The following is a 13,263-nucleotide window of genomic DNA, read 5'->3' as shown; positions in this document are numbered from 1 at the left end:
GTCGGTAACCTAATAGTTGACAGTACATAGTATTTTTTTTCCCATAATGTGGAAGTCAATGAATCTACTTTTGTTTGGAACAACTTGTAGGTGAGTAAATGATGACAGAATTTTTATTTGCGGGTGAACCCTTTAACCTTAAGAAAGTGTTGGTTATCAACCTCAAAAGGTTGAACAAAATATTACATCAGCTGTTTTAATTAATTGTCTATTTCAGTTTGTAATTCTTGCAACCTTTACTAAAGATTTTATTTCTAAAAAAGGTTTAATAGACTGTTTGTGTGATTTAGTAATTGTGTAGTGATAATCATCACTAAAGCATACTGTATGAAATAATATATATATATATATATTTTAAATGAAACAGTTTATTGAAACAAAGCATTACATTATAAAAAAAAATGCACATGGTAACACTTTACCTAAATCCTTTATGTAGAATGCATTATAAAATAGTTTTAATGCATTTATTATGCCTTGCATCACAGCTTATAATGCACTGTATGATCTCATTTATAATTGTAAGCAGTTATAATACATTATAATACTTTAGAAAGTGTAATGCACTAACAACACATGACAAACAACCCTTAAAATATTAAAATGCATGTTTACTTTGGTTGTTTTGTTATTTATGAAAACATATAATGCATTACAATGTACATTACGATTACCTTTATAATGTATTATACATAGGCTAAAGGGTTAGTATGTTTTTTGGTTTGTTTTGTTTGTTGAGTATCATATATCAGGTATTTATGGCTTATGTAGTAAGATATAGTATGGAGCTCATACTTGAGACGGGGAAAAACACCTACATTTTATTCATAGGCCCAAACTGAGAGTTATTTTAGTAATCTTGCACTGTTGTTGGTTTGCCGTTGAAGTTGTCGTTTAATAACTTGTCTTGTTTCATGTGGGTGAATTCATAGTTTGTGAGGTTTCTTGGCTTCGCTTTCCAAAGAAAAGCAATATTATTATGACAATACAGTGTTTGCTGTGTATTCTTTGTGTATTTTAGTAATACATTGAAGCTCGGTTTGGGACAGAGTTACAGAAGTGATTTTAACTCGTGTGCAGTGGCATTTACGTCTGCATGGTTTGCAGTATCTCTGTGCTGAAGACATTCACTTCTACAGCTCTTCATACTGTCTTTGTTTCTGTTTCTCTCTCTCTTGTTCATTCTCTGTGAACAGGGAAGTGAAGATCAATGCTGAGATTGGACCTAAATATCATAAACTCAGAAACTGGCACCATGGAGTGTCTGCTCGAACCCTCAACGTCCTCAGCCTGTTGTAGACGTGTGTGTGCGTGCGTGTGTGTGTGTGCGCGTGTGTGTGTGCGTGTGTGTGTGTGCGCGTGTGTGTGCGCGTGTGTGTGCGTGTGTGTGTGTGTGTGTGTGTGTGTGTGCGCGTGTGTGTGTGTGTGTGCGTGTGTGTGTGTGTGTGAGAGAGAGGGTCTTTGTGGAACATTTCCGTGTTGGAAACTGAAAAGAGACTGTAAAAATACGACTGCAGTTTTGAGTGGGTCAGAATTGTCACAAGAAACAGCAACATGAGCTCTGTAAAGTGTGTTCGTGTTGATTTAAAGTGTGAAGATTCAAACCGTACATCTCAAACTCTGTTCTTGTAGATTTAGTGATTTTTATTAGTGAAGTTTATTAGTTGCACTACAGTATTGTATTACACGTGTGGCTTGGTTCTTATTTCCTTTCTGTGATATTTCAGTTTTTAGTCTTTTGATTCCTATTTAAAGGAACATTTTGGGCTAAAAACTAGTTAGACTACACACAGCATCTGTCGATTAACACTGAAAAAAAAATTCACCTCATCTGTCCATTAAATTTAGCAGCATTTACAGTAAGGCAATTATATGATAAGGAAATGTGTAGCTCATATTTTTGTGAAAGTGCTTAATTCTTGCAGTTCTTAACTATTATTTTTGTTAAAATGATTATTCTTCAGAACAGAAATGTATGTAGTTAGTTGCATGGTCATGACCCAAGTTTTAAATGCAGTTTTAATTGTGAACAGGTTTATGCAATGTTGTTATATATCAAAACTGTGTGTATTTGTATTTGCTGCTCTATGGACATCCATTGTATGTGCATTACTGTAAATGTCATATTTATTTTCATAAAATTTGATTATTTATACATTTTTATTTGTATTTTCTGTGACAAGCGTGTCACAGGTGCTGTTCAGCAAGTTTTAAACCCAGAATATTCTTTTATTTTTTATTTTATGCTTCACAATTTATTTAAATTTATGATTTAATTCCTTCCCCACCTAGTTTTCCTTATGTAGCAAAATAGAATAAAGTGGCGTGTATTTTCTGAAGAATTTCTGTTATTTCTGTATTTTCTCCTTATTCGTGTCAGTGTTCAGTGATTTTATTTTTGAACTGCTGCAGTTTACATGTGTCGCCACTAGAGAGCAGCACTAATTCTTTCTAGTGGAAGGAAAACATCAAAAATACACATTTATTTGATTATCACATTTTTCCCCCATTTGCGTCTGTAGATTTGAATTACAATACATATCTTTAAAGTTTTTTTTCAAAATGAGAGTCTTCACTTCAGCAGCACTTACTGTACATATACCAAACTTTACAGTTTTATTTTAATCTATATTCTAAAGATTTCATTTATCTGATTTACATAACTTTTTTCAGAGAACATGGTGAAAATCTTTCAAAACATGCTTTATATGCAGCAACCATGGAAAATGTTACAGGGCTGATGGTCACTTCAAAAATGGCTAAATTAAACCGTTAAATTAAAACCATCCATCTATCTATCTATCGATCTGTCTATCTGTCTGTCTGTCTGTCTGTCTGTCTGCGTCCGTCCGTCCGTCTGTCTGTCTATGTATGTCTATATATATATATATATATATATATATATATATATATATATATATATATATATATATATATATATAATGATAAATGGGCTCAGATCAATATGATCAGGTTCACACTGACAGATTTCCTCTGCACATGGATGTGTGTGATGGAGAACTTCCTGTGTGTTTGCCGATTGCTCCTCTCTCATTCGATTAGCCTACTGTGCTGCTCCACTCTGATTGGATTATTTGCTCTGTAATGAATCTGATTGGCTGAGAGCAGTAACGATCACTCTTATAACTGGGGAGACGGGACCTGTGTTTGTTCTCTGTTGTGCCTCTGTGTGTTTGTGTGGATCTCAGTTTGTTATTTTCACAGAATAAAGTTGATTCAATTGTGTGTGCTGTATCCTGCCGCCTTATTCCTTTACTGAATATGGAGGATTATCAGTTTCACTAACAAAAAACTACCAAACGTGCTGTGCTACTATAGTACTTTGGACCTGTTGCAAAAAAAAACAAAAAAAAAACACAGTACTGTAAATATATATTATTTATTTTAATTAGTGTTTAGCAATGCAGTTAAATGCATCTGTAATGTAATGCATTCATTTGAACTGAATTCTTTAAAAATGTAAAATGAATATAAATATCATATATAAATGACATTGTTATTATTATTATTAAATTATGATATTATATTCTTTGCATTTGCCAGTATCTTTAATCAGTTCACTTAACCTTAACCCAGTGCTAAATTTAGTATCACTGATAATATGCCATAATAGTTTTTGTTAATATTTAGTATTTTCTGTTTTCACTTTAATTTGAGTAGTTTTGTTGCGCAAATGTCATTTTTATTACTTAGAAAAATCTATATAGTATTTATTATATTTTCATTTGTTAGTTTATTTATTTATTTTATTACTTCAAATTAAACTTATTTTCTAGTCACCAAGACAAAATTTCAATTTTTTTTTTTGTTTAAGTATTTTATGTTTTTTTTTTTTATTTCATTGTTTTATTTCAAGTAATTATTATTATTTTTCTTATAAAAGGTTTTAGTTTTTGATAATAACCCTGCCATACCTATAATGCTGTCTATGTTTTTAGGTAATATAATGTCCCAAAAATACTTAATATAACTAAATAATATATAATAATATAACTAAATATAACTTTATATAACAAAATATCAAATCATGTGCCCACATACTGTGTGTCTCAAATGCTGCAGGATCTTTTCTCTTCACTAGCTTCACTTTTCTTCATTATTTTTGCTCCGCATCTTTGAATCAGTTGGTGTTTTGGTGATTTTTAAGGGCTGTATGAAGTCAGCCATCTTCAAGCTCACACAGGTGTCCTAGCAGACGAACCACAGGTGTAGAGAGATCCTGTAACCACAAACAAACACACAATACTGACTTCATTTTCAACACTAGAGCTGTTGTTGTATCACTTAAAACTCTATAAACGTCTTTTCTGACATTTACTGTATGAGTGTGGCTGTTTGTATTTTTGTGAATGCATTTCAGTGTGGAATATCTCATCAGCGTCCAGATTCAGAGCTGAACGGTGGTCTTTTGGGTTTCTATGGCTGCCGTTTCCATAACATTCAGTCTCCAGGGGCTTGTAATTAGGCAGGAGAGATTGACAGAGCGCAGTTGTGTGGCAGAGAATCGGGGTGGTACGGTGTGTGTGGGAATGAATGTGTGCGTTTGTGATGGCCACCCAAGATTTCTAAGTGCTCAGAGCCAAACTTCTGTCTTCCAATCCATCAATATTCCTGCCTCGCTAAATTTAAGCTGCTGGATGGCACAAGCAGACCTGCTGTGTGTTTAATGAGCTTTGTAATGGAATGTCTTTCTGTACTATAGGTACAGTAGAAATATATAGCATCAAATTACTAGCTTTAAAACTTATCACAAAAAAGAACAATTGAACATATATCAATGTGATAGCAACTACTTGAAATAACCAAAACTATATTTCGGAAAATTGTATTGGAAGTGTAATTAATTTTTTTTTGACAAGTCCCATTCGTTTACATGGAGAGGGCGGGGTTTATGACCTGTACTGCAGCCAGCCAGCGATCAAAGAGCCCGCACCTTCAATTTTCAGGACATGTGAGGCTCACCCGCATTCAACAGTCACAGCTTCAATTACATGGGGGGTGGGGAGGGTCTATAGACTCTGATGATGAATGACAAAATAGCCTTATATAATTTATACACTATACGGTTGAGCACATAGTGTATAATTGCATAGTGTATAGTGCATCATTTGGGACGCAGCTAGTGTGCTTGCTGTTGCTCTAATAATTTTTTGTTTGATTCTGAGGCAAAATCTGGCACATTTCTAAAGGTTTCATAGATTCACACAGTACTGTACATCATGTGACTCTTGCATGTGTACAGAGAGTTCATGCAGTATTCTGCACACAGTGTACATATTGCATACTGCTTTCTTTAAGAAATAATAGGTAGTATGCCGTTTTGACTTTCACTTGCACTATTCTTGTCTTGCCCTTGTAATTATGTCTCTCTCTGTGTGTTTGGTGTCTCAGTGAGGAGCTGGATGATTCTCAGCCCAGCGCTCATGTCACCTGTCCTGTAAAGACTATGATCAAAGCCCCAGGAACACCTGTCAGAAGCACAGCAGGTAATATCACCTCATGACTGAAGATCCAGCCTCTCTCCTGTCCACATACTGACCCCAGCGCTGTGGTATATGATGCTTCTCTGTGTATACTGCAAATCTAAAGTTCAGACACACTAATTCATCTATTTAAAAAATACATCAAAACTTTAGTTTGGTGCAAAGAAATTTCACAAAATTTCTTTCAATTATTATTGTATTAAACAGTGTTATTTTTAGGGTTGCCCCTTAATAGTCGACTAACCGTTAGTTGACCAGAAGAGGCTTAATCGACCAAACTTTTATCAGTCGCTTAGTCACAGAAAAAAATAAAATTTAAAAATCCACACGCGAAGTCACGCAGTCCATGACGGACAGATCGTTAACGGCTGGTTTTTGTGGTAATACAGTACATCAGGCAGGACATCCAAACGCTCACCTGTCATTCATCGACCTCAAATATAGCTTATCATCTTAAATATGTAAATATTAGCAACTTTACATACTTTACATAAACTGTACTTAAAATACTCCCTCATTTTTCAAATCTGTATAGACTCTACGTTGTGTGCACTCACAATAACAACAAAACATTGCGCTTTTGTAAAATAATGAAAGCAAACAGGATGTGCTTTCTGCTGTCTCGGTCTGTGAACTTGTACAGAGATGATGAGTCAGTGTCACCGATTTCATCTCTTAAACTGAAAACAAAGAAAGCACTAGTTTATCAATATGTTATTAAAATGTTAATGTAGCCTCATTATCGTTTTCCCCTGAGACATTCATAATCATTACTTCTGCCGGTGTGTCGTGGCAAGCTTTATGCTTGTGCTTAAGCGCTTATTAGGCTATGTAAGCAATTAAAGGGTCATTATAATGATGCTTTATTAATAAATATTTGATTAGTCGACTAATGCTTAAAATGAATGACTACTAGTGAACCAGAAAAATCTTTAGTCGAGGGCAGCCCTAGTTATTTTAGTACCATTGTGGTACTATTATAGGTTTGATTGATTTTTTTTTTGAGTGATTTTTGGGGGGGCAGGTCTTTTTGCGAAGGGTCAGTTAGCAGTTCAGACATATTCAAAGTGCACCAGCCTTTAATTTATCATTTAATACACTGAGGAAGCGGAGACACCCAAGGATGAGCTGAAGCGCTAATGAGTGTTTGTGTATTTGTGTGTGTTTCTGTCTTTGGCAGGTCTCATCACTCCCACTTTTGGTGTTATGAGCAGTAATACTCCTTTAGGCCCCGCCTTGGACCGGCCCATGCCCCGCCCACACCCCAAAGACGAAGCCTCATTGGTCCAGATGGCAGAACACATCCCTGCTGGAACACGCACTCCTGTGTGTGCTCACTGCGACATGATCATCAGGTACACAAACTAGAATTCAGTGAAAAATCTATTTTTGTATTTAAATTAGATCTGTCCAAAATAAGGTATCTTAGAAGGCTACATAATCCTGTCACCTACTTGGACAAACAATCCCTTGTTGGGATTATGCTTATGATTCTCTACAATGCTGTCTAGGTAGGCAACTCACTTCCTTTTGGAACAGATGCACAATATAAAAAATGCAATAAGCAAAATGAATGTGATACATGAAAACACGTTTAACAACAGCTGGTACTATTGCTTCATTGTTGTTGTCAGCCTTCCAATTTTAATTTAACAAATACTGACACTGACATTTCGTTTTCTCTGCACCTCAAGCACACTATTACAGGACGTAATATTCATAGAATCACAAAGTCATTAAAAGAGTTTTGCCGTGTAAATATCACATAACATATGTTCATAATGATTAGCTTTGCTCACAAGCGTCCATGTGACCTCTCAATTGCCTTCAAATCTGCTCTTTATGATTCTGATCTAATACATACTGTAGTGAGCTGCCTATGTAGTAAGCATTATAAGGAATCATGGATGCCTAAAGCAGCCTCTCATATATCCTTCATGGAGAAGGCAATCTCATAATTCTGTACAAATAAAAGTATGCAAGATGGTGAGAAAAACAAGAGACACTTTTTGTATTCTTGGATAATTTTTAAAGTGTTGTAAATGTACATGCATGTATATTTTTATGCAGCAGCTATTTGCACTGTGTAAATAGCGATAGAGGCTATTTAACTAAGTGCAAATACGTATTTACACTATGTTAAAATAGCAGGATTTTGTGCTATGTATACTACTTGTTGCAAATAGTGGCAATTATCTGCACCTCAGTATTGTAGTAAAAAAACCAGTATGCAATAATAACGTATTGAGTGTAAATTATAATTTTAATTCAAATGGATGCCACCTTATTGGTACAATAAAGCTCTCCCTACACCTACCCTAACCATTGTGTGCTGTGGGGGATAAACACACACTATCACATAATTTTCAGATTCAAGATACTGTCTACAAAAGTGCAACCCATTGAAGGTTTCACTGTACAGTCCTTATTACTTTTGGAAAATGGTGATGGAAATTCAGCCAGATGGAAAATCTGGCTAATTTGGCTTGTCAGTCTCGTACTGTCTTGGTGGGCTTTTCTTTGCCCGAGTAAACTGCAAATTGGACCAGAAATTGCCCTGTGTCACAACACAACATTTAATCACAAATCATGCTGCTGTTTTATCCTTTATACGCATGTATGTGTGTTTCAGGGGGCCGTTCCTGATGGCGATGGGGAAATCATGGCACCCTGAGGAGTTCACGTGCGCTCATTGCAGTGTGTCTCTGAGCGAGCTGGGTTTTGTGGAGGAACAGGGCTCTGTTTACTGCCAGCACTGCTATGAGGAGTTCTTCGCCCCGACCTGCGCACGCTGCCAGTACAAAATCCTGGGGGTCCGTGACCGTGTGCATCTCTAACTGCCTGCTTGAGCTTTAGGCTCATTTATACAAACATATTCACACACAGAGAGACATTAATGTCTTTTAGGACTGCCTAAACATTCTTGTCTTTATTTTACAGTATGTGCATGTACATTCAAAAGTTTGGGGTCAGTGAATGAAATTGATTCAGCAAGGATGCAATAAATTACTCAAAAGTCACATTAAACACGTTACAAAAGATTTCTATAAATGCTGAACTTTTAATTCATCAGAGAATTCTAAAAAATAAAATGCATCATGGTTTCTATAAGAATAGCAAGCAGCATGAAAACAGCTTTCAACATTGATAATGATAAGAAATGTTTCTCGAGCGGCAGATGAGCATATTATAATGATTTCTGAAGGATCATGTGACACTGAAGACTGGAGTAATGATGCTGAAAATTCAGCTTTGCGTCACAGGAATAAGTTCGATTTTAAAATATATTACAATACAAAATAATTATTTTAAATTGTAATAGTACTTTATAATATTACTGTGTTTACTGTAGTTTTGATCAAATAAATGCATTTTTGATGACCCCAAACTTTCGACTGGAAGTGTATATGTAAAGATGATGATGATGTTGTGTTTTAACAGGAAGTGATCAATGCACTCAAGCAAACCTGGCATGTGTATTGTTTCCTGTGTGCATCCTGCCAGCAACCGATAAGAAACGATACTTTTCATCTTGAGGATGGAGAGCCGTATTGCGAGAGAGGTGTTTGTTTGTCTATTACTTTATAGACTTATTTTAAAACTGAACCAATGGTATTTTAAATCACTTCCATACAAACCTTTCTGCATTTATTGTATATTATACATTTTCATTAAGACATTAACCGATCATTTTCCTCAATAATCATTGGAACAATAATCATAGGAAAGGAAAAAGATTCACAAATTATATCTTTCTTATATCCACATTATTTATCTTAGACATTTATAAGCTTAAGCAGAGAGTAAATGAAGACTTTTATCTAAGTCTCCAACTTCTCAGAAAATGTATTCAATGAAAAATACAGTAATATTGTGAAATATTATTACAATGTAAATAACTGTTTGAATATATAGTCAAATGTGATTTATTCCTGTTATTTTCAGCATCATTTCTCCAGTCTTCAGTGTCACAAGGTCCCCCAGAAATCATTTTAATATGCTGATTTGCTTAATTGCTGCTTTATATTTTTGTGGAAACATGATACATTTGTAGTTTTCTGGGTCCTTTGATGAAACTCTTTTGTAACTTATAAATGTCTTTATTGTCACTTTTGATAAATTTCTTGCTGATTGAAAGCATTCATTTCTTACAAAAATCTTTTGAACAGTAGTGTATACTATCCAGATTCATTTTTTAGCTGTGTGCTCAACAATTGTCACTTTTGTGTGTATTTTAATTACAACTAAGGAATTTTAGAAGAAACATCCGAGACGAAGCTGATAGTTAAAGTGTCTCTGAGTTGATGTTTTAATAGTTTTGTAATTGTGTGTTTAGATTACTACAGTCTGTTTGGGACGGGCTGCCGTGGTTGTGATTTCCCGATAGAAGCAGGAGACAAGTTTCTGGAGGCCCTGGGCGGCACCTGGCACGACACCTGCTTCGTGTGCTCAGTAAGTGTGTGTTCAGGCTCAGCTGAGAGTGTTTGTGTGTTCACCGAGTGCTGTGTGATGAATGTCCGCTGTGTTCTCTTCAGGTGTGCAGCGTCAGTCTGGAGGGCCAGACCTTCTTCTCCAAAAAGGACAAACCGCTTTGCAAGAAACATACTCACACTCTCAAAATATAAATGCACAGTGAAAACAACTGTTGAAGTTCAAGAAAAAAATTAAATAACACATATTTACAAAGATATAAATGACACATACTCAAAGGAAAAGCAATTCTGATGTGGTTTGAGTGAAGGATGATCTGTTAGAAGATGGTTGTGTGAACAGCAATTTGAAAACTTATGTTAGTGTTATTTTATCAAATTAAAGAAGTATCTTTTCTTTTTATTTTTAAAGGGATAGTTCACCCCAAAATGAAAATTGTCATTTACTCGCCTTTTATTCAATTTTTATGTTTGAACTATCCCTTTAATCTCCTCACTTCACTGAAAATTGTGTATTATTTAATAAAATAAGGACCAAACGATCGGAAATAGAAAATTCTGAAGAAATGCACATTAAGTGAACTGACATTTACATTTATGCATTTAGCAGACACTTTTATCCAAAGCGACTTACATTGCATCCAAGTTACAGTTTTTACATTTTATCAGCTCTTGCTTTCCCTGGGAATCGAACCCATGACCTTAGCGTTGCTAGCGCCATGCTCTACTATTTGAGCTACAGGAAAGCGAAATGCTGCAGTGATGTTTTTTGTAGTCCAACGAGAAATTTAGTTTCATCCTGCTTCCCTTGACAAAAATCAATAGGAATTTTCCATTGGATTTGGATTATTGGCGAACGATTACATTTTAGTGCCACGTTAATAAATAAAAAAAATCTACGATTACGAGATTAAAGTCGTAATATTTTGAGAATAAAGTCTAAATGTTTGAGAATAAAGTCAAAATATTTTGAGAATAAAGTCAAAATTCCGAGAATTTGTACGTAGCAATTATGAGATTAAAGTTCTAATATTTTGAGAGTATATTAGCCTATTGTGCATGCAAATGGCCCGGATTGGGAGCACCGGAAGATATTCCAAAGTCTCAGCTTTCAAAATCAGTCAGTTTTATTGACAAATACAAACAATATGTCTTACAGTAATGTGTTTTTCACGCTTTTTTAATGTGGCGTGACATGACAGATGGCTGTATTCGCTTCAGTTCAAGCGGCATGTGAGTCAATCATCTTTCTGATTACAATGAGACATTTGTTTCAAGTTTTTTGCGCCAGCAGGAGGAGGAGAAATTTGGGCCAAAGGAGGGGATCCATAAGGGAACACTACGGAAACAAAACACTGATGAAAAAAAACGGAAACAAAAAACGGCGGGAACACACGGAGGTTACAGTTAGGGTCGGGTCTTCTGTCACGTTATACTGCCGGAAGAAACACGGAGCCGTGGATAATCAAAATCGTCTTTAATACAGACCAACACAGAGGGTAATATCCCACACGGAACAGGAGGAAGACACACTTGACACCTATATTCTCAAAATATTATAATTTTAATTTCTACGATTTAATTTCTCAAAACTTTTTTCTCGTAATTTTTTATTTTTTTACGTCGCATTAAAATGCTGTCCTAATTGGAGAAATTAAGCACAGTGACTGACAAAAGTTTATGATTCTTGCACATTTATTCATCAAGATGATCTTCACAAATGAACTCAACTTTTGAAGGCCTAAACACAGTCACCAGAAGTAGCAAACTAAACAAAAGCTATAAACGAATTATAAACAGTCACCTGACCTTTCATGTGACTGCTTTATGCTTCCGACAAGTCTTTCAGTATTTATTTAAAACTATAAAGTATTATTATAAACACAAAAGGCTGTGAAAGCAGACTAGAGATGAGATTTTGATGTCCCTGACAAGCTCTGTAGTCCCATTTAGCCACTTGTTAGCAACCACCTTTTTCAAGACACACATAAAAGGTTAAAATAATCACGAGTGGGGTATTACTGATGTATTTTATGTTGTAGAATAAAATATGAAAATATCTTGTTTATGTTAAACACAGACCTTATTTCAGACATAACAGAATGATGGAACTGTAAGTGCAAAAAAAGCAAACTCACTTCCAGGTTTTCGGACTCATTCTTGCAGCGCTCTATTGCCAAAATATTACGAAAAGTCTTATGTCGTCACATACTTATATAGCAAACTTCACAACATACAACGATGCCATCTGAGAGGTTAGATAAGAAATAAATAAGTAACATACACTGTTAGACATTTCAAAGGGTTTTTTCAAAGGGTAATTAAGATTTTCAGTAGCAAACTGTATTTGATTTACTGTTGCAAATTGTACTGTTTTACAGTAAATTACTGTAAATAAATCAAATTAATCAGTATACTACTGTAATTCATTCATTTTCATATAGATTTCATTAGATTTTTATTTTTACTCTAATAAAAACAGACACAATAATTACAAAATATCAAATTCTTTATTTAAAACATTGCATGTATAACACTTAAAAATACAGTCTTCCAATGCTGGAACAGTGCATCTTAACCATTTCTCCTGTCTTAGGACGTTTTGTAGTGCATTATATTGTGTCTTCTGGATTTATCCTCACAAAGAATCTTTAGGCAACAGAAACATAATGGGGAAATTATTTTGCATAATCTGCAAAACCCAGGTGCTGCTCCAAAACATGGCCACCACCTTTGCTCACCATCCACTTTGTTAGTGACAGAAATGTCTTCTCTGAAAAACAAGCCTTTTCAAAACTGCACATTTTGTGTTTCACAGTAGAAGGAAATTATATGCATTTGTACGGAGCCCTTTAAGGGACATTGTGGTGGGAAAAATTCAGGGTGAGTGGAAAACATTTGGGGTGGGAGGAAAAAATATTTTTCAAATGTTTTGCGTTCTCTCGCAAAGATATTTGCGTTTTCTCGCAAAACCAGTTCGGACAAACTCTTCCTGTTTACTTTACAGCTTGCAGTGGGTACAAGGTACATCTTGTATGTTCACAATGGAGCGGTTCATAGAGTTTTGTTTTGAACTTGGACTCTAAAAGTAATAGTTATACAGTCAGTGCTTAGTTCAAGACACGGTTTTGGGACATTCTAAAACGCCTAATGTGGCTTAATGTTTCAAAACAGACATTAAATTCTATAATAATAAATCCTGATAAAAATTATTAGGCTAACATTAATAACCTTATTAATAATATTACTAATAAAGCAGAATATGAATGCAACGCCCTGCACGTTAAGCCTTTTCTTCCCCATAGAAACGCTTAAGGTAGGCTAATGAA

General features: G+C 35.0%; 1 protein-coding gene across 1 annotated transcript in view; it reads left to right on the top strand.

The window, feature by feature from the left end:
- LOC306870806 (PDZ and LIM domain protein 5-like) overlaps positions 1 to 11,279 on the top strand; it is a 45,796-nt gene extending 34,517 nt beyond the window's left edge. The window contains exons 10-15 of the mRNA XM_079418233.1: positions 5,413 to 5,507; positions 6,685 to 6,859; positions 8,137 to 8,317; positions 8,946 to 9,066; positions 9,841 to 9,956; positions 10,040 to 11,279. Coding sequence (XP_079274359.1) covers positions 5,413 to 5,507; positions 6,685 to 6,859; positions 8,137 to 8,317; positions 8,946 to 9,066; positions 9,841 to 9,956; positions 10,040 to 10,129 — 778 coding nt within the window. The 3' untranslated portion in view covers positions 10,130 to 11,279. The remainder of the gene's footprint in view (positions 1 to 5,412; positions 5,508 to 6,684; positions 6,860 to 8,136; positions 8,318 to 8,945; positions 9,067 to 9,840; positions 9,957 to 10,039) is intronic.
- Positions 11,280 to 13,263: the final 1,984 nt, after the last annotated feature.

This window comes from Barbus barbus, assembly GCF_936440315.1.
Source record: "Barbus barbus genome assembly, chromosome: 6".
Classification (NCBI taxonomy): Eukaryota; Metazoa; Chordata; class Actinopteri; order Cypriniformes; family Cyprinidae; genus Barbus; species Barbus barbus.
This window is presented reverse-complemented; position numbering and strand designations above follow the sequence as displayed.